The 20,738-nt window shown below is 46.6% G+C and overlaps 3 protein-coding genes across 6 annotated transcripts in view; all 3 read left to right on the forward strand.

Annotated features, from left to right (window-relative positions):
* Positions 1 to 126: 126 nt before the first annotated feature.
* Positions 127 to 11,367, forward strand: LOC311032696 (synaptopodin 2-like protein). Its single transcript, XM_084039662.1, has 5 exons — positions 127 to 414; positions 2,893 to 3,044; positions 3,134 to 3,379; positions 3,460 to 3,842; positions 7,816 to 11,367. The coding sequence occupies exons 1-5, from the start codon at positions 313 to 315 to the stop codon at positions 10,551 to 10,553; spliced, it is 3,621 nt and encodes a 1,206-aa protein (XP_083895788.1). The 5' UTR covers positions 127 to 312; the 3' UTR covers positions 10,554 to 11,367.
* Positions 11,368 to 13,687: 2,320 nt separating this feature from the next.
* Positions 13,688 to 19,699, forward strand: myoz1b (myozenin 1b). Of its 4 annotated transcripts, none has more exons than XM_084039676.1 (6): positions 13,688 to 13,848; positions 16,330 to 16,416; positions 18,259 to 18,425; positions 18,501 to 18,570; positions 18,648 to 18,825; positions 18,978 to 19,699. In XM_084039676.1, exons 2-6 carry the CDS (start codon positions 16,332 to 16,334, stop codon positions 19,204 to 19,206), a joined length of 729 nt encoding a protein of 242 aa, XP_083895802.1. In that variant the 5' UTR covers positions 13,688 to 13,848; positions 16,330 to 16,331; the 3' UTR covers positions 19,207 to 19,699. The 4 variants fall into 4 exon arrangements, with proteins under 4 accessions (XP_083895802.1, XP_083895804.1, XP_083895801.1 ...); XM_084039678.1 differs by having other exon boundaries at positions 13,689 to 13,848; positions 18,501 to 18,564; XM_084039675.1 differs by having other exon boundaries at positions 13,689 to 13,848; positions 18,498 to 18,570; positions 18,978 to 19,698.
* Positions 19,700 to 20,503: 804 nt separating this feature from the next.
* Positions 20,504 to 20,738, forward strand: part of usp54b (ubiquitin specific peptidase 54b) — a 37,001-nt gene continuing 36,766 nt past the window's right edge. The window contains exon 1 of the mRNA XM_084001956.1: positions 20,504 to 20,627. The gene's annotated coding sequence lies outside the window, so the exon portion shown is untranslated. The remainder of the gene's footprint in view (positions 20,628 to 20,738) is intronic.

Here is a 20,738-nt window from a genome sequence, read left to right on the forward strand (position 1 = left end):
GGGATGAACACACACACACACACACACACACACACACACACACACACACACACACACACACACACACACACTCCCCTTCTCAGCCTCCTGGGTGCCCACCCTCCAACACAGCATTCCCGTGTAAGCGGATGAAAGCCAGCCACCTTCTGTCTCCTCATGGGTGGAGTGATTTGTCGTGGTCACGGAGAGGCAGAATCCTCACGCCCTCTCACTGATTCTCGCGGTGTGTGAGGAAGTGAAGAACTTAAACACGGTCTCTCACACACACGCACACACACACACACACACACACACAGCAGGCTGTGAGCAGGGATGGTAGCGGAGGAGATTGTGGTCTCCCTCTCAGGAGGTTCTCCGTGGGGCTTCAGACTGCAGGGAGGAGCAGAGCAGCAACAACCTCTACAGGTGGCCAAGGTACAGTGTGTGTGTGTGTGTGTGTGTGTGTGTGTGTGTGTGTGTGTGCATACGGTATGTCAACTTACTGTCAAGGTGGTAACATGAGCAGACGGGTTTAATCGAGAACGCAGCTGTTAATTTGCGGTCTGAGGCCGGGTCTTGTAGTCTGCTGTGTTTGTTATTATGTATTTCTGTGTTTTATAGGGTTGTTAAAGAACCGAATACAAGCAGTCGTTTCTTTCATAAGTACTTTCACTCGTAGTTTGTCCTCTCTAGCTGTTGAAAGGCAAGAATGACATTACGTTGAATGAAAAGGGATTAGTTTGATTGTCGATGTCATAATGAAATGTTTAGAATCAAACTTCTATATCTAAGTATACTCCAAAAAGAAACATGCCACTTTTCTACTGTCACTCGAGTCGTTCTTTGACCCCAAGTAATCTTCCCTCTGCAACAGTACCTCTCGGATATACTGCAATCTTACGCTCATTTGGCCGCAGACAGATTGAATCCCCCCCGTTGTGATTTAGTTGGGTTTGTGGGTCGAAGAACAGCATGAAGACACGTCTCCGGGTTCATCACAGCATCCTGCTGGCGATCGTACAGTATCAGAAACCTAGTGTTTGGTGCATAAGAGTCCACAATCTACATTATCACGTATCTATATGAGCACAACATTGCATTTGTTAATAGTTGTGCACATGAACACAAACGCAGTCAACAATTTCAGATTAGTCGTCGTCCACATATTTAATAGACATAATCTGACTCTGAAGCCCCAGAATATTCCTACTTCTTCCACCCTGGTTCCTCCGAAAGCTTTTTGTGTCTGTGTTTATATCTGTTGACAGTCCAGAATGTTGTCTCTAATAAGAAAATCTATTCTGGAGAGGAGGAATGCGAACTTGTTCACACTGTAAAAAAAAAAAAGAAGAGTTGGCCGGTTGGTCATAGCCTGATTCAAAATGGAGGTGGCGTGGCTCTGGCACCAAAGGCCTCTCTTTATCCCGGATTTCCAAGCAGATGAGGTGACCTTTGATGGGAGTTTGATGGTTGTGTGCTTCTTCTTGTTGGTGTGTGTTTGGTTTGGCATATCTCAGATAAGCCTGATTGGGAATGGAGCACAAACTAGAGGATCAGAATAGCTAATTTAAGAAGAGCTGGAAGCTGAGTGTGGAAAAAAAAAAAAGGCCACACACACTCACACTTTCTGGCATTGCACGTATTATTTCGCTTCCCATCACAGTAGCGCCTGTCTTTCTCAGTCTGTCTAGGAATGTGGTGGATTTTTTTTCCTGCAAGGTTTTATTTTTGGTATGTGGGGGAACATATGGTGAATGACAGGCAATCCCCCCCCCGGTCTCCAGACCAGTGAGGCAGCTGTTCAAACCCCCTCTTTCATGATGCTCATTTGTGCTGTGTGTGTGCTGTGTGTGTGTGTGTGTGTGTGTACATTTGTCTTAGTGGGAAAGCTTGCCCTTACATGTGTCTGTGTGACGCCACACTGGGATAATTAGGTCAAGAGATACCGATAAAGTCAAATACTTGAGGGTCCAAGTGGGTGCGGGAACACACTTTCCTCCTCTCAACATTTTTTCACTAGTGATAAGGTGTGTGTGTGTGTGTGTGTGTGTGTGTGTGTGTGTGTGTGTGTGTGTGTGTGTGTGTGTGTGTGTATTAATGTGCATATGTTAGGACCTTATCTTCTTCTTTATAGAGGAAACTGCAAATGCATGGACAAGAATACTAGCCTCCCATCTATCACCTACCCCCCCTACTTCCTGAAGGATCCTATGACATCATCTCGTAGCGACCTCCAGGAACAGCTGCATGACTTCACGAGTTATTCTGATACAGGGACGAAGATGGCCGGCAGTAGAGGAGAGCTGCCTGCTGCTGAAAACTTTTAATCTGTTTTTTTTTCTATGCTAAAGTAAAAATCTGGATGACTGCCCATAATATGGCCCCTGAGGTGGTTTAAAGTCAACATCAAGTATCAACATTAAGATAAAACTAGATTTATCCAGAGGGGAATTAATGCGCAGCATTTGCCAGAGGTGGGAAGTAATGAAGTACAAATATTTTGTTAATGTACTTCAGTGGAATTTTCAGATATCTGTACTTTACTTGAGTATTTATTTTGCAAGTTTTTCTTTTTAAAACGTAGGCAAAAAGTTGTCAGAAAAATAATGACTCAAGTAAAGTTATAGGAACACATCACGGATGAGAAATGTGTTTTTTATGGCCTTTAAGGCCTCTTTGTATGAAATATTAATGTTATTGAAGAATTTCTAAAACCATTTTGGCCGTGAGCCTGCATCGACCGATGCAGCGTGTGTTGCGTTCAGCTCATTCATTCTAAATGGACATTGACAGTTAAAATAACTATTGGAAGGTGAAGATCAGGTGTGAAAGTAGACAACATGTATATTTACTGTGCTTTTTACCACAGCCAAGTATAAATATTAGCTATTAACACCTTTTCCTTCTATGCAGGTACGCCGGCGCAGCAAAGCGTGCAGAGCTGGACTGAAGGAGCATGACGAGCTGGTTGCCATTGGCGACCAGGTGTGTGCAGACCTCAGTCATGCCCAGGCCATGAGTCTCATCGATATGGAGAGCGCTACACTCAACCTGAGGGTTAATAGGTCAGACCACAGACTCATGCACGGCCCCAAATACAATTGAACTGATGCATGTTTCGCATTTTCACAACTTGTCGTCTGTATCTTTCTAGAGCCTCTTCTGGATTCCACTCCTCCGCGGCCCCCTTGTCCTCCCACCATGCCTCCCTCCTCTCCCCCGCTGGGGCACCCATGGGTGTCACCTCCCCTCCGGACAGCGAGGCTTACTACGGAGAGACGGACAGTGACGCAGACACGCAGTCACGTACGCACCGTCGGCCACGCCGCACACCTCCTCACGCACGCTCACCTGCACGCTATGACAACCAGGAAGAGGAGGAGGCCTCAGAGATGAGCGGGTAAGGGACATCCTGTCAAAGGTTTCTTTTATGAAACTTTTCAAAAAGACACAACATCATTATTCTGTCTTTCCTTTGAGGTATGAGAGCGCCACAGATGCAGGGCTTTCCACGCAGGGCCAGTGGGACGGTCAGTTTCTGCCCGGCGTCCCTCGCAGAGAGCTCATCTACCAGCCCCAGACCGATTGGACCACCCCGGCTCACACCCCGCACACTCTGACCCCTCACACACTCACACCGACCCCTGACCAGGGGTCGATGGAAGCGGAGGGTGAAGGGGACAGCGGCTTCCAGGAGGCCGGGGGCTGCATCGGGCTGACCTGCCCGCCACTGGTGTCTCCTGAACGGGCGAGAGAGGCTCTGCTTTCGGGCTCCGGTAAACACCTGGTGCCCATGGTGGGACCACAGAAGCCAGTCAGCGACGAGCTCTCCACCACCTACATGGAAAAAGCACGTCAGGCTAGTGAGTACAGATGTTTGTACAAAACTACAGCACGACGACACCACAATCCAGAGACGACTAAGGGTTTACAAGGAATTTGAACACAATTGTCTGCTACCACATTCTGCGGAGGTACTGCCAAATGGCTAGATTAAAAAAATATATTATTTTTATATGATTTAATTCACAAAAAATATACTAATTTAAACAAAGAATCATTTAAATCACATTTGAATATCACCTTACCAGTCACTGACATCACTTTCAACACAAACACACAGCAAGAAACATCAGAAAGGTCCTGACAGGAAGGTGAGGTGTCCTATTTGAGGGAATAAAACAGGTTTTATGGGAGAAACCTTTTGAAAACGGCACCATTCAGATATGTTAGAGGCTTCTATGATCTCATCAGTGAATGGTGACTATTAAAAAAATAATGTTTCATTGATGTTAAAACTCTACATAGTCCGTTGCAGCATGACAGGTTTATGTTCACTTCCAGGCACTTAATACAAATTGGTTGTTGGATGGTTTGAGGATGATTAACCAGCTGCTAACCAGAAACAGGAAGTAACTCTAGTCTTGACCGCAGTGTTTTTGCTTTTTAATTGAAACTTCAGAAGGCATCAGCTGTATCAGTCTTGACACATATCCATAGCTAGATCCCCCTCTAGTGGTTACTCCCTCAAACTGGAGCATCCAGTTACATTTACAGGCTGGTGGTGACGGGGTGAGATGTACCAGATACCGGCGGAGGTATTCCACCTCCTCCCCCCTCCTCCCCCCCTCCTCCCCCCTCCTGTCCCCTGAAACAGCGGCCCTTCTCTTCTGTCTGTATTCGGAGCATTTGTCTCACTTGCTGTATTTATAGGCGTTGAAGCTTCTGATCGACAGACTGGACGTGACTGACTTACAGGCCACACAGCTGAATATGTGGTGTGTGTGTGTGTGTACATCGTAGGCTTCATACTGTAAAATGTCTTTGATTCTAGTGCTGAAATGATTAGTCGATTAGTTGGTTAGTTAATTAGTCAATCAAGAGAAATTGAATGAAGTCATTAAACAAGAGAAATGTCAAACATTCTCTGGCTCCAGCTTCTCAAATGTAGGGAAATAATGCTTTTCTCTATTATTATTATTATTATTATTATTATTATTATTATTATTATTATTATTATTATTATTATTATTATTATTATTATTATTTCAATATTATAATTATTATTATTTCAGTCTTTGCGAGGTCGTCCCCTTTGTACGTAGAATGTTATGATGTGTTTTTTAACAGATTCTGGCATTTTATAACTTGGAAAACAAAATGACTAAACTGAAAAGTCGTGGGTGAAGATTTGTGAGGGATGGGATAAGAAATAAGAGAATTGAACCATTTTTACTGTTATCCCTTCAGGCCTCAAAAAGTATTCAATTGAAACAGTCAAACGAGGGTAAATGTTGCTTCACATGAAGCAGAAAAGATTCAAAACCTCTCGATTCATTGATGATGACTTTGTATTTGCAGCCCCTTGTAAACACTGTGATATCTGTATGGTAAATATGGAGCTGCAGGAGGGTGTTAGCCTAGCTTAGCATAATGACTGGATACAGGGGGAAAACAGCTAGCACGGCTCTGTCCAGGGTCCAAGGTAAACAAAATCTCTACAGGCCCCGACACGCCAAACCTACGTCAAAGAACTGGCGGCGGCGAGGGCCGACTCGCTGAATAGCTGCTGACTGAATGGTGACTTCATCAGAGCGAATGTCGCACCGATGGAGAACATCAAGGGGCTAAAGGGCTGAATGACTTTATCTTAGGCTTTACTATTGGATGAATGACGACTGAGGCGTTCAGGGACCTGCCCTTTCTCACGTTACACACACACATATACTGGATTGTTAGGTGTGCTGCTATAGAGTTGTGTGTCAGTTTGTGTGTGTGTGTGTGTGTGTGCGGTGGTTGTTAGGTGTGAAGTGTCAGCAGCAGAGAACGTCACATCAGGAAAGAGTTATGACCAAGCCTTTCCTCTATAAACTATAATTGGCTTTATGAACTCACACACACACACACACACACACACACACACACACACACACACACACACACACACACACACACACACACACACACACACACACACACACACACTGAATGACACTAAATATCTAAATATCCTCTGGTGAGGGGTCTTCCTGTACTTGTGCCTGTGTGTGTGTGTGTGTGTGTGTGTGTGTGTGTGTGTGTGTGTGTGTGTGTGTGTGTGTGTGTGTGTGTGTGTGAGACAGGTGTTTGATGCCTGTCAGACAGACAGGAATAGTGGGTTGACATCATGTGTTGGTTTGGGTTGCTGGACTCAGACAAAGGTCTTTACATGGGCTGTGTCCTCAGAGAAGAGCTGGAAGACAGAGACCAAACGGTTCCCCCACTAAGAGCAGAACTGTGAGGGTGTGTGTGGGAGGGTCTGAGGGAGTTTGAGGACACACACACACACACACACACACGTGCGCACACACAAACACACAGACACTCACTTGTGAGATGAGGGACCTCACAGCTCCTTCAGGTTCAGACGTAGGCGGACGCACAGTCCAACGCACCGTGTACGCAGGTAAGACGCATGAGATCGGTTTGCAAATGTTGCTTTTCATTTTAAATTTTGTTTGTTTTATTTGATCTCTAAAGTATTTCATTGTTGTACTGTAATGGACTTGAGCTGATCCTGATGAAGATGTAGGGCTCTCTCTACCTGAAGCTTATTGTGGGATACATAATGCAGAAGTTACAAATTATTTATAGTTATGTCTGGCGGTGATAGCTCTAAGTCGAGGGATGACAACACTGGTCAGCTCCTATTGGACAGATAGGGACTTTTCAAAGTCTTTTCTGCAGACTTTTCTGCAGATATTCATGACTTTGGTGACTTTTCCTCTTGTGCCACCACAAAGTATACATTTGTGGTTTTCAGTAAAATGTCTTGAAAGCAGATTTGTGGAAATACATTTTCCCCTGAGGATGTTTTGACATCTCTAAATCGCTCCTCTAGTGACATCACGGGGTCAAACCAAATGTATACAACACTATTGGTATTCTATTATAACTAATTATACCGTAGATGTCTTTCTCATTGGTCAAGTATGATTTCTTAAGTTGTTTTTTTCATGCTGAATGAGTAATTTCCAAGAAAATGATGAATGATTAATTATTCCGGTAAATGCAATATATAAAAGTGGTGTTTTTGTGTGATTCTTTCATAATCTCAAAAATATATCAACTAATTGATTGGTCAACATAACCTTATGAGCGTTAGTCAACAAAATAAATATTCAGACGAGGACATCCCTCTCAGCCTCGCATTTTGTTTGTGTCTGGTGCTACTTAGCAAAATGCTAATATGCTAATAACTAAGCAGCATTTAGCTTCCCTCTAAGTAGAGTGTAGCATCGCTGTAGACTGTTATACCTCGTTACGTCAGGTGTTTGAGGAAATCGCTAAACTTTGCGACTGAAATATCAAGTTTGATTTTGGTGTGTGTGTGTTTTTCGGAATGCACAATGTGGATGTGGGTGCACAGAAGCTGCATCAGACGTTAGTTATGTTGTGAGGATATTCATCTGAGGTGAGCCAAGGTACTGAAACGACTCAAAAATAGCCTCGGACTTAGCAGAGATACACATGTGCACATGCTGGCGCGTACACACACACACACACACACACACACACACACACCGGCGGAAACGAACATTTGTGCAGGAGAGACTCTGATCTTCCCAGGGTGTGTGTGTGTGACTCAACTCTGGAGAGAGCAGCGGGAAATTCTTTGTTCTAAATCCACAACACACACTCCTGTCTGTCACTGGTAATCCTCCCGGCAGCTCCCTCCTTGTGATAATGCTGTATAAATCAGCCACTGCTCGCAGTCGGCGCTGTGCCTTGTTCCCTCTCACCTTCAGCACATTTATTTTGGTCTCTCTCTCTCCCTCTCCTCTTCCTGTCTTGCAGAGTTGCAGCGTGGGGAGAGTGTGGTGGAGAAACAGGTGAAAGAAGCTCGTACTAAATGCCGCTCCATTGCCTCTTTGCTGACTGACGCTCCCAACCCCAACTCGAAAGGGGTGCTTATGTTCAAGAAGCGCCGACAGAGGGCCAAGAAGTACACGCTGACCTGCTTCGGCAAAGCGGAGGGAGACAGAGGAGGGGAGACAGAGGGAGACACGGGAGGGGAGACGGAGGAGGAAGGAGGAAGCTCCATCCTGAGCGACTCAGAGGAGGGGTTCTCGGCATCGTTTGACCCCACGTGGGACACTGGTTATCTAGACCTGCTGGACAGGAGGAGCTCTGCCTGCCCGTCAACCACGCCGACTACTCCAACAACGCCGACAACACCAGCCAATCACAGCTCAGGGCTGGACATCTCAGCCTATCAGACGCCAGGACTTTGGACCCCTGTCAATCAAAGCCCAGGGTTGGAGATCTCAGGGCTGGAGAGCTCAGCCTATCAGGGCTCTAGGCTGGAGAGCAGCGTCGCGAAGCAGCCAATCAGTAACCACCCTGTGCATATGTCTCCTCCAGCTGTGGCTCTGACCAATGGTGGGTCGGTAGCAGTAAGTCGGGCTAGTGTTGTTCTGAACCCGGCCTCTCAGATGCCCCCTCCAAGTCAAAATGGGCCACACGGCAACCCGAATCCTAGTCCTAACCCTAATCCTGGTCCTAACGCTAATCTTAGTCCTAGCCCAATCACAGACTCAGATCACCACCTCAATCCAAGTGTTCTGAACCGCACTGCACGCCCCTTCACCCCGGGCCCTAGCTCTCGCGCATCCGTAACCTCTGTGATGTTCCGACCCCCCCAACCCAAACCGACGGCCGTGGCCATGGCGACCACACCAGTGGCGGCCGTCTCCATGGTAACTCTCCAACCTACTCGTCATCCGACGGGGCCAGATGCAAGGAGAGCGGTGTCTAGCACCTCTCTGTACATCCCTCCCAGAAATAACAACAGCAACACTCCGCCCTCTGTGAACTCTCCCCCCTCAGCCCTCTCCCCTCCCTCCTCTCTGTCTTCCACACCTTTCTCCCGGCCTGCCACAAATCCACCAACACTTTCCCATCAGCCCGCAGTGTATGCTTCCCCCTCCATCCCGTTCTCTCCTGCTGCTGCTCAGAGTACCTTGTTCTGTCCATCGCCTGCTCAACCCTTCTCCCCTCCAGTTCCCCAGCAATTTACCTCCCCCCCTGCTCCTTATCCACCTCCCTGCAGCTTCATTGCTTCTCCCATCTCCCCGCCACACCCCTCCGAACTTACTCAGATCTCCTTCCATGCCCAGCCCACCCCTCCTCTTCCTCCCCCCACCCAACCTCCTCCATCTCCATCTCTTCACCCTTACATCAACACGACAGGTGCAGTGACTCCTGGCTCCCACGCTGCCGTGGGAACAGCATCACTGCCCCAGGCTCCCGCCGCCGATTCACTGGCGACGCGGGAGGAGCGCATCTCCGTTCCCGCCGCTCGCACCGGCATCCTGCACGATGCCCGTCGTCGTAGCAACAAGAAGCCGATGTTTTGTGCAGTCCAGAACAAGGACGTTTCGCCAAACCCGGACTTGCTGTCGATGGTCCAGAACATGGATGACCACTTTGGGAGAGCCCCCGTTGCCGAGTCTGGAGCTGCCCCCAGTGGGGAGACTGGACACGAGTCAGGGCCTGAGGAGGACTGGCTGAGGCTCGGGGCAGAGGCCTGCAACTTCATGCAGGCCCAGCGGAGACCCAAGCCGCCTCCTGTAGCTCCCAAACCCCAAACCCCCCAGGTGCCACAGCTGGCGGGGAAGGGAGGTGAGCTGTTTGCCCGCAGGCAGAACAGGATGGATCGGTACGTCGTGGAGCGCTCCCCCTCTGTTGCCGCCGTGCCTTACTCTCCCGCCCACACGAGGGAGTCCTCACCCACGCCTTCTCTCCCTTCCACCTGGAAGTACTCGTCCAGCATCCGTGCTCCTCCCCCCATCAGCTACAACCCGCTTCTCTCTCCCTCCTGCCCTCTGAAGGCCCAGAAGAAGTCTGAGGTGGCAAAGTCTGGGCCGGCTGGAGCTAAAGGGAAGAAAGCGGGCCTTACAGCTGTGGATATTATGAGCCACAAGCCCCACCAGCTCAACTCTTCTTTGTTCAGCTATGGGGGTGGGGTTCCCATGGAGACCTCCACCTATCAGCAGCGGGGAGGAATGACGAGCGGTCCTCAGAAGACAGCGCGTGTCTATGAGGTAAAACGCTTCTCCACGCCCCCGCCGACATCCACGGGGCCCGCCCTCAAAGTCATTGTACCCCGATCAGCCACGACACTCGGACAACCAATGTGGCGCTCTGACATCACATCTCCTCCACCCACAGTTGGCCCCGCCCCCTACCAACCCCATCAGCCTCAACCCCAACCCTACCAACCTCAGTGGGCCACCGCTCCTCTGTCTCCCCCGCCTCCCCCTGCCCCCAACGCTCCCCTCCCTAAGCTCCCCACCTTCTCCCCAACGCCTGCTCCAAATCAAGTCCCTACTTTCTCCCACCTGCAGCCCTCCAACGCCACGCAGGCCAACAGGCAGTTTAAGAGTGCGCCCGATCTGAGTCCCCATGGCCACGGCGATGCCTCTCGGCCGGCCTCAAGCACTCAACCCAGCAGGGTCCCCAGGCCCAGGTTCAGCACTTCCAATCTGGGTCTGCAGCCTTGCGTCTGGCGCCCTGGATCCACCACGCACTGAACCGACTCTGGTCTGGACTAAACCGACACTTTTTAAAACAAGTCAATGTGCTTTTTGCTATTGTAACGTTGTTATTCAATTTTTTTTTGCTACGTTTTATCACAAGACCTGTTTGGCTTGGCCACACATGTAGCACATTTATCCCCGACATTTAATCCAGTCGCCTCATCTATCCAATGGCTGTTGTTAGAGGGAACACTTTTTTTTTTTCTTTTTCTTTTTTTTGCAAAGGAAACGTAGCGTGGAAAACCCGAGAAAAGATGTGAGATTTAAAAGACAGGAATGCTGGAGAAAACTGAAAATGAAGTTCTGTAAATATTGTATCGAATAATGAAGAATGAGGTCGACGAGGAGAATAAAGGACGTGAAAAGACGAGACCGTTGTGAGAGAGATGTGGTCGAGCGTGGGGGAAAAAGATGGAAAGGAAAGCACAGATGAAGTGACATAATAGAAGCCATTTCTGATGAGGTGTGAACGGTCCTGATGTGACTCATAACTCTGGAAACATCCTGTTGCCATGCAACGATATCAGAACGGTTAACAAATTTGAAGTAACTACTGTAATTTCCCCCCTCTGTTAGTCTAGGGATTTGTGTTTGATGAGTGTATTTTCTTTAGCTGTATCAGAGTGTGCTTTTGTTTTCTGTAGTTTCTCACAGGGCGAAAGAGCACAGCTGCCGTGAAGAAGGGAATCCTTTTACAGTAGCCTTGATTTCTGATCCGCTGATATGAAACGAGAGATGTATAACATGTCCGTTTAGCTGTTTTACACGCAGACATGTGGCTGAATAAAAATAGACATGACTCACCTCAGCTGTCACTCTGTTTCTCTCTGTTCTTACACGCTCCCCACGCTGCTCCGGAGTCTCCACCTCCTCCCATTAGTTTCTAGGTGTTCACAACTCATCTAATCGCTTAATTTGCTCTCTCAGGATTCAGGTCTTCGAAGCGATAGTCAAAAGGCATCAGGAAAATGTGTTTTTTTTTAACTTTCACCACATGGAGGCGCTGTAGGATTTGCCATGCAGACATATTGCACCACTACAGTTTATGGATCATCCCGTATCTCATCACAGATTTTACTAGAAATTAGAAGTGAGTAACATTTAACAGTGATACAAAATTTTACATTTTTATATCCTATCATTTTATAATCTTGAAATACGTTTTCTTTCTTAATTATTGGATATTTAGTAATCCTGTTTCAAAATACGATACATTCAATATCTCATCATCACAGAGGAGAACTTGCGGGATTGCTGGCCTCCATTTTTCAGGTCGGTTTAATGAGAGCCACCTGATGAAACCCAACCACGGCCATAGAAAGGGATCTAACCTCCGACCCCTGACTCGGATCAGGTGACACGCGGAGCTAACTTTAGCCGCTAACTTTAGTCCTGCTCAGGTCTGCTGGTAAGCTTAGCTGTGCTGTGCTAGTGAAGTACACACACACACACACACACACACACACACACACACACACACACACACACACACACACACACACACACACACAGAAATCCTGATTAATTTATCTACAAACTAGGTCACTGTATTTTCTAAAATAAACGCTGTAACTGCACTTACAGTAATGACTGAAGTGGCTCTTTCAACTCTTGGTGAAATAACCAAATTATGTCTACGATTTTCATTCTTTCATTCGCTCTCCTTTGTTCATTTGTCTCACACTCAATTGCACACACACACACACACACACACACACACACACACACACACACACACACACACACACACACACACACACACACACACACACACACACACACACACACACACCATTTCCCCCTATTTTTGGAGCTGTTAATCTCCAGCTATTTGGCCCAGTGCTAAACTCTTAATTCTGATGACTTTTTCTTTTTTTTTAATGTTTTTAATGACATCCTGCTTCCTCCCGCTGCTCTGCCAAAGAAGCTCTTTATTCTCACCGCGTGTTTGGGGTCAAGGGTCAAGGTTTAGGGGCAGGTCAGAAAACAGACAATTAATGGTCGTTGTTACTCCTACGTGCATCAATCAATCATACGTCATTTTTTTTCTGATTATTAACTTATCTGTTTGGCTCAACGTCATAATAAACAGCAATGTTGTTTGGTTGACCCTGAATTTCAACAGCTATTTGATGCCAATCCTGTAGATTTCGGTGATTCTCTGTCCTTTTCGTCCAGCAGATAAACACACATGCAATTATCCTCTCATGAAATTTGGTATTCTCATTCATGTTTCCCTCAGGGTGAATTGAAATGCCTTCCTTTAAGTAATAATGTTAAAGATTTTAATTAAAATTATTATAATAACAATATATCTATTGCCAAATGAGTTAAGACACTAGTGATGACTGTTTTTCTTTTTGTCCCTTCCAACTCCTGAACGACCAAATTCACATTGTTTTCACACAGTGATCAATCCGAAAACTCAAAAGTGACCCAGCAGATTTTTGCACAATTGCACAAAAGTAATCGACGTTGATGTTCAAAAGCTATGAGTTGCATCTAAGAAAACAGGAGACTGACGAGGAGCTGTGACTGACACGGTGATACAGGTTCGACTGCAAGGCAGGAAGTCGAACCGCTTTGTTGTTATTGCTTCGGCTGGAGAAGGATGTATAAAAACTCTGTGGGAGGGGGAGGAAATAAATGTCAACAAGATGGTGGTTTGTGTTACATAATATTTACGTTCGTAAAGCGAAGGTGAAACACAAAGACAAACAACACGTTGTTGTTATATCACGCTGGACACGAACAGCTGTCTCCTCGGGGAAAGTCCTGTGTGTGTTTATACACAAGCGTTGGCATTTGACGCCCTTTGACGGGTGAGAACGGGCCGCGTCATGCTGAAGAAGGTGGTGAACTGTTCATTATCTTTTATTTTCAAATAGCCTTGTATTATTCTAAAAAAAGGGACGTTTTCTAAGATGTTAGTCGTTTCTATGATTTTCTTTTACAGATAAAAGTTAAGGGATTAAATAAAACATAATTGCATTATCATATCAGTTTCCTGTTATTACTCTTCTTAACAAACTCTTAACTGGTACACCACACCCACCCCCTCCTTTACCCTCCCCAACCCCACCACAGCCCCCCACCCTCCTGAAGCCAGGTCTATAGCACCGGAGCAGCCCTGGTGATAGGGTTTCACTCTCTCCGAGGCGAAGAGGAGGGCAGGCAGTACAATACAAGCTCTAGGACACAAATCTACCTGGGAATCTATATTCCTCTTCCTCCGAGCAACCCCCTTTTTCTGGGACCTTCCCGGGACCTGTGGATACCTGGGTTTTAGGTAAGACATTAGTGATCATGTGTGACAGCTTCGATATAGGAAATCTCATGTCAAATAATGCTTTTTCAGTCAAAAAAGGAGATGTTTCGGGTTCAATTTCTCCTGTGGTCAGCAGACTGGGAGATGCACCTGCATCTGTAACCGGATGAATTATTGAGCGAGGGAATCAGAAGCAGATGCTCAACTTCATATTATATATTTGACTGTTTTGTTTTGTTAAAAGTCGCAGAACTTCAGTTCAAGCGAGGCTTTACATCCTAGTTTAACAGAGCTACAATTCCTCGAGTCATTTCATTGAAATGTCATCTAAAGTGAATCTGAACTAGAGAGCCAGCTGGTACTTTACCTTTCCTTCCACCGGCTCTGACTGCACCCAACGGCGTGGTAGGTGAGGAATGTGGCCCTCCGCGGTGGAGTTTTTAGTCCACGGGTATGGATGTATGTGTGTATTTGGGAATGTGCTTACTGATGCCCTTCCTCCCCAGCTGTCCCCCTCGAGATTTATCAGGAGCTAAAACAGGCCGGTCGTAGGGGGGTACAGGAGTGCCTCTACACCCAGAGAGGCGGTAACAGGACCCCGGGGCCCTCTCACCACCATCGGCAAAGCCTCCATCTTGCCTATTCCCAGAACACCCAAATGCACCTGTAATCTCCAGTTTTTTTAATCCCACGGACTCCAAGAAAAGCTGTTTGAGTGCAAATCTGTGCGTCTGTGCATATCATATACAGTCCCGGCCACTACAGCGCTATAGAACACGGATACGTAAAAATAGCTCGCACGGGACTCAATCCCAGGCTAGGAAATGGGCTTCAATTACAGTGAATGAAAAGCAATTACATTAACTGTCTCTCCGTCGACGGGCCCTCCAGCTCTTCCTCTTGTAGTGGGACTCACCTCCAGCCTTACATAATTGCTTTCGACCTGTGGAATAGACAGCGACATGCTGCCGGCCCCCATTTGAGTGGTTAGTCAAGAGAGACACGGCCTGCCTCTGGGAATTAGTGTCCTCAAGGGCATGCGGGGTGGGGGTGGGGGGGGGGGGGGGGGGGGGGGGGGGGGGATAGACGCCATGTTTAAAGTGGGCTTAAGTTAATTAGGAACCAAGCGAGGATCCCTGCAGGAGTTTGCTAGAATTTGGGAAGTGACATGCGACTTCATCGCACAGAAAAATATCTTGGAAATCAAGATTGAGATTTGTGTGTGTGTGTGTGTGTGTGTGTGTGTGTGTGCGTGTGTGTGTGTGTGTGTGTGTGTGTGTGTGTGTGTGTGTGTGTGAGAAATAGAAGAGTTTAACACTTTTGTTGTATCACATTTCACTGCTGCTAATTCGGTCATTCTCTCTGCTGGACTCCCGCGAGGCCGGATACATTAGAGCTTTTTGAGAAGAACTCGTAATGTTCTTCTCTCTTGTAGTTTAATATCAATTCATGTTTGTTTTTAATTAATGAATCAATCGAACCAGATCAATTTATTTTCAGAGCATACTGCTTTATAGACTGTTTTATAGGAAAAAAAATACATACCTGTGTAAAAGCAGTGAAACTGTATGTTATGTTAATAATGAGTGAGTGCTAAAAACTTGTCTGACAAGTCCTGCCAATTAGGTGTTAATTAACACACACTGGTGTATTCATTGCTGCTTATTGTATCAACATTTTTTCTCATTCTGACAACAAAGATAAGCAAAAGATAAAGCAATGATTTATACTCCAAAAGACGTTGTTTGTATCTGCCCTCTTGAACACATAGAAGGGTTTTTGATCTGATCTCATTGGCAGGATGATACAATGTGTCAGTGCCTTCACAAATTACAGATCACTGTTGAAAATCTGTTTTATGATGTCACAGTGGAGATAGGGAAACATTGTAGGTTTAAAATGACTTTGTTGAGGTGAGGGGACCTTCGTTATCATGGTTACCCTAATAAACAAGGGATTAAGGGTAGAGAATGGCTAACTCCCAGCTTCACACCAGAAGCACTTTTTAATATGATATATATATATATATCATCAGTAAACAGTTAGCCAACTCCTGAGGGAAATATCTTTCTTTAGCTTTTGCTGCTTAAAGCTCCACTTAGTTCACCAGCTTGCATGCCTTAAAACCAAAACAATGAGCTGAAAGAAGCTAAAAAACATCCGTCGTTTTTCGTTACAGGTAAAACCTTTCGCGTTACTCAATTGTTCCAATATTGATAGACAAACATTAATGAATGCAGCATTAAACCTTTAAATCTAAATAAATCAAGGGTTCAATTGAAACATTTCAAGTTCTGTTGAAGGTGAAAGTTTATTTTTGACCTTGGAGTATTCTGACAAAAGAAAAGTTGGTCCAAAGTTAAGAATTGTTATACTTTTTTTTTTCTTACTCTTTTTGGAGTGAATGGGTGTATTTTTTGGTGCGTTAGGCAGTTGCAAAGATAGCTGTTTTTAAAAACTGTTAAATGTTGATGATGTCATCATTTCTGTTCTGTCCTGTAGCCATGCCTATCACCACTCCTGCCCCCTCTAACAAAAGGAAGAAGGCCACAAAGATCATCACTGACCTGTCCAGCGTCAGTCAAAATGGTAAAACGCTCACACACACACACACACACACACACACACACACACACACACATGGATCACATATTTGCACCCTTCCTCGAAGACCTTCGTCAACCTCCCGTGTGATCTGATTATCCAGTCCAGTTAATGTCAAATCCATTTGTGCGTCCCACTCTGTGGTGTCTGATATCGGCACAGTCCGTGTGTGTAAAACGAACGGCCTGGGTGTAAATTGGGGGTCTTATGATATAACGATTTAACACACACACACACACATGCACTCGTTCGAAGCAGTAACACAATATCACGCATAACATAACATAACATGAGTGTGGCATTTCCTGGAGGGATGTGGGTCATTATCAGATGGCGGAGCAGATCCACAAATCTGTCACCAATGGAGGCAACGCCACCCGGTGATTCTGCCCCCCCCTTCTCCTGTTGATGTCTTTCCCCATTTGTGTCCTTTGCCGTTTTCACCGTCACATCTGTATCTTTCCACCGGCTTGTTTTCAGACAGCCAGCAGCTTACCCTGCTTATCCCTTATTTATTTATTTTTCTCCCCGGTTAATGCCCCGCTCATCTATCCGTCGTCCCTGTGCCACTGTAGCGCTCTGACATCTGTCCCACGCCTGCATGCTGTCCGTCTGTCCAGCTCCTGCCTTTGTCAGTCGGTCCAATTTCCTCCCGGTCAGCAGCCGGCTCCGGTTTCACATTCTTCTGAATTAACACTCTAATCAATATCCCCACAGGAGAGTTCGCTCTGCTCAGCAGCCTCAATTATTCTCTCTCTCTCTCACACACACACACACACACACACACACACACACACACGCTTAACACACACCCACGCTTAACACACACCCACTTGCACAAGCCTGATTTACGAGGTACTGCTTACAGCTCTCTGCAGTATTGCAATGCCAACTCCCTGCTTTATAGATGTGTGTGTGTGTGTGTGTGTGTGTGTGTGTGTGTGTGTGTGTGTGTGAGTGTGTGTGTGTGTGTGTGTGTGTGTGTGTGTGTGTGTGTGTGTGTGTGTGTGTGTGTGTGTGAGTGTGTGTGTGTGTGTGTCGGTTTATGGCTGGACTCCAGGTGTTATGAGTGATATCAGAGTGTATGTGCTGGATGAGGAGAGTGTTTTATGAGGAGCTCCGTGGGGCAGTAAAATCCACTGTTTCTCCGTCACTGAAAGAGAAGAGTGGGAGGGAGAGAGAGAGAGAGAGAGAGAGAGTAAGGGAGGCAGTGTGTTATAAGGATTTCCCTCCATAAACAGTTCTACCAGAAAACCAGCCGTGACATTCCCCGGTGCCCTTTTCTTCTATATTGCTTTGGCCTAGTAACCCTTACAACACACACACACACACACACACACACACACACACACACACACACACACACACACACACACACACACACACACACACACACACACACACATACACACACACACACACACACACACACACACACACACACACACACACACACACACACACACACACAGGTTAGATGTGAACATGGTACATGGCAGGTGAGCTACGCAGGTGCCCCCTTATCACAGTCTTTATGCTAAGCTAAGCTAACATGCTGCTGGTCATATTTACGGCAAAAAAAATATGCAAAAAAGGTCTTGATCCTTCTAATCTAAAGGCCTTTTCACACGGAAATGTATTCTGAATATTTTCATATATATTACATATTATGCTGCACCGTGCCTTCAATTCTTACCTTTCAGAATAAAAGCCCCAGACATATACAATGCGACCCTTAAATTCACAGCGCAAATTACATGAAATTAAAAACCCACCTGAAATTCCATATTCAGTACGTTCACTTTGTGCCCATCCTCTTCCTGCCAGATGACGAGTCGGACCCCGAGGCCTCTGAGTTTGACCTGGGCACCAAGATCAAGACGCCGAAGGACACCATGCTGGAGGAGCTCTCCCTGAACAACAACAAGGGCTCCAAGATGTTCAAGATGAGGCAGCAGAGGGTCGAGAAGTTCATCGTGACCAACGAGAACAAGGTAAGAGTGGCGAGGAGGAAGGGAGTGTGTGTTCTGATCAGACTATAGCTTCCATTTGTTTTTGTCTTCCAGCAGAACCTCGAGAACCTGCTGATGGCCCCTCCTGTTCCACCAAAGCCTGTGATGCCAAGAGAAGAAGGTTTGGGTCAGAGATGTACTTAAAAAAAAAAAACGTTTTCTGTTGAGATGTTTCATTTAATCTCCCCCTTTTGTGTGTCTCAGTGATGGAGGATGAGAAGGCGGAGAAGGAGAAGATCAGAAGGGAGTATGCACTCTCGTACGTATCGCCATGGGAACGGGCCATGAAGGGCAACGAGGAGCTGACAGCCACCATGAGGTCCTCCATGCCCGGACCCATCCAGATGCACCTGGAACTGCCTCTGTACAAGAGCTTCAACAGGTCAGGCTGTTCTCTTACACTATATATGAAAATCATATCTCTGTATTCCACGAAATCAATGGATTTGTGGTTAAAAAAACAAACAAACACCAAGTCGAGTTGCTTTGCCCGTTACCTTGAGCTTCCCATTCCTTTCTCTCCTTCCACTCCAGGACGGCGCTGCCGTTCGGCGGCTTTGACAGGGTGCCCAAGGCGTTGACCTTCGAGCTCCTGGACCTCGGCGTCGCCGAGGAGCCGGAGGCCATGCCCAGCCTGCAGGCCGACGTCCGCTCGCGCCCCTCGTTCAACCGCACGCCCATCGGCTGGATCTGCAGCGAGGACAACTCAAACATCCACATGGACCTGGACGTCCCCTTCGACGGAGAGACGGACGACCTGTGAACGGACGCGAGCAGTGCACGCACCGGGACTCATGAACACACACACACACACACACACACACACACACACACACACACACACACACACACACACACACACACACACACACACACACACACACACACAAGAACACAGCCTCACATGCATGTTATACAGGAGAGCATTAGGCACAGTTTGTCATTTACAACACGTATGCTGACATCGTTAGAGCTGTTGAGGCTCCCAGGAACACATTTGTGATATGTAGGCTACTTTAATTACAGTAAAAAAAAAAAAAAAAAAAACTTGACTTGATGGAAAAGGACAAAGTATCCCCCTCCCTCCCCCTCCCCTGTGTGCTTTCGAATATATTCATCCCCAATTATGATTAAGTCTTACTATGATTTTGCATACTGTGAGCTAATGTGAGACCTGTTGTGATAGATGAGCACTCTGCACTCTTAAACAATGTATTTGTGCAATAAAGTTCCCCTTTACAGAATGTCTGCGTGCTTCTGATATGAACAAAATCTCATTATTAAAGAAAAAAAATGCCTATTTGGACAAAACAATCTGAATTTATAATCCTCTTCCTCCAAAATGAATGAAGTTGCTGCTTGGGGGTCCGATAGGGCCTCAACAACAAGCTGACCGGACTGTTTCTGCATCAAAGAGGTAAGACAAAGACAAACAGCACCTAAACCACAAATCAAACAAAGCAGGAGGATGAAGCTGTCGGTGTGAATATGAGCAATAAATAAGTCAAACAAAACCAATAACAAGCTAAAAATACACAAATATTCTCCCAAACCCCCCTTGTTGTGCCACACTTGGTACATTCCGATTGGCCACTTCCTGTATTTAAGAGTTCTGGCGTAGGTGGATGAATCTTTAAATGTTGCAGAGCTAGATATTGTTTTAAAAGTGATCTCAATCTTCTCATCTAACTTTTAGCAGTAAAGCCAATACGTGCATTTCTTAAAAATGTGAACTATTCTGTTCTCATATCGATGTCTCTGTAAGTGATTAAAAAAAATAAAAAACTCGGTGGATAGTGTGTTCAGACTGTGCCACTGCACAGATGTTCTGCACGTGTTGCAGGTTCACAGTGTGTGTGTGTGCGTGCGCGTGCGCTCGACCGAGGTACGGTCAAACGGTCAGCTACGGGATGACATCACCACCATGCCTCGCTCTCCTTGCGCCTCGCGCCCAGAAGACGGCGGCATCGGGCCGAGGAGGTATAACCGGCGTAACCCCCTACGTCACACGCACCAAAGGAGGAGAGCTGGAAGATGGCACGGTATCGCGAGAGCGGCGTGCCGCGACCGCAGCGCTGGATGGCGCTGGTGGGGGCTGGATGCGCCCACGGCTCGCCCTCTCTCCCGTTAAATCACACGGTAGGACACGCGAGCGGACGGAGACTGCCGGCGACAGCACCCGGGGTGAGTAAAACACTAAAGCTTGCACATTACGCACTGCGAGAGAGACCGGACGGAATACTCCATCAGTGTGTGTGTGTGCGCGCGCGTGTGTATGTGTGTGTGTGTTATAAA

This window comes from Eutrigla gurnardus (assembly GCF_963514095.1).
Source record: "Eutrigla gurnardus genome assembly, chromosome: 22".
NCBI classification, from domain to species: domain Eukaryota; kingdom Metazoa; phylum Chordata; class Actinopteri; order Perciformes; family Triglidae; genus Eutrigla; species Eutrigla gurnardus.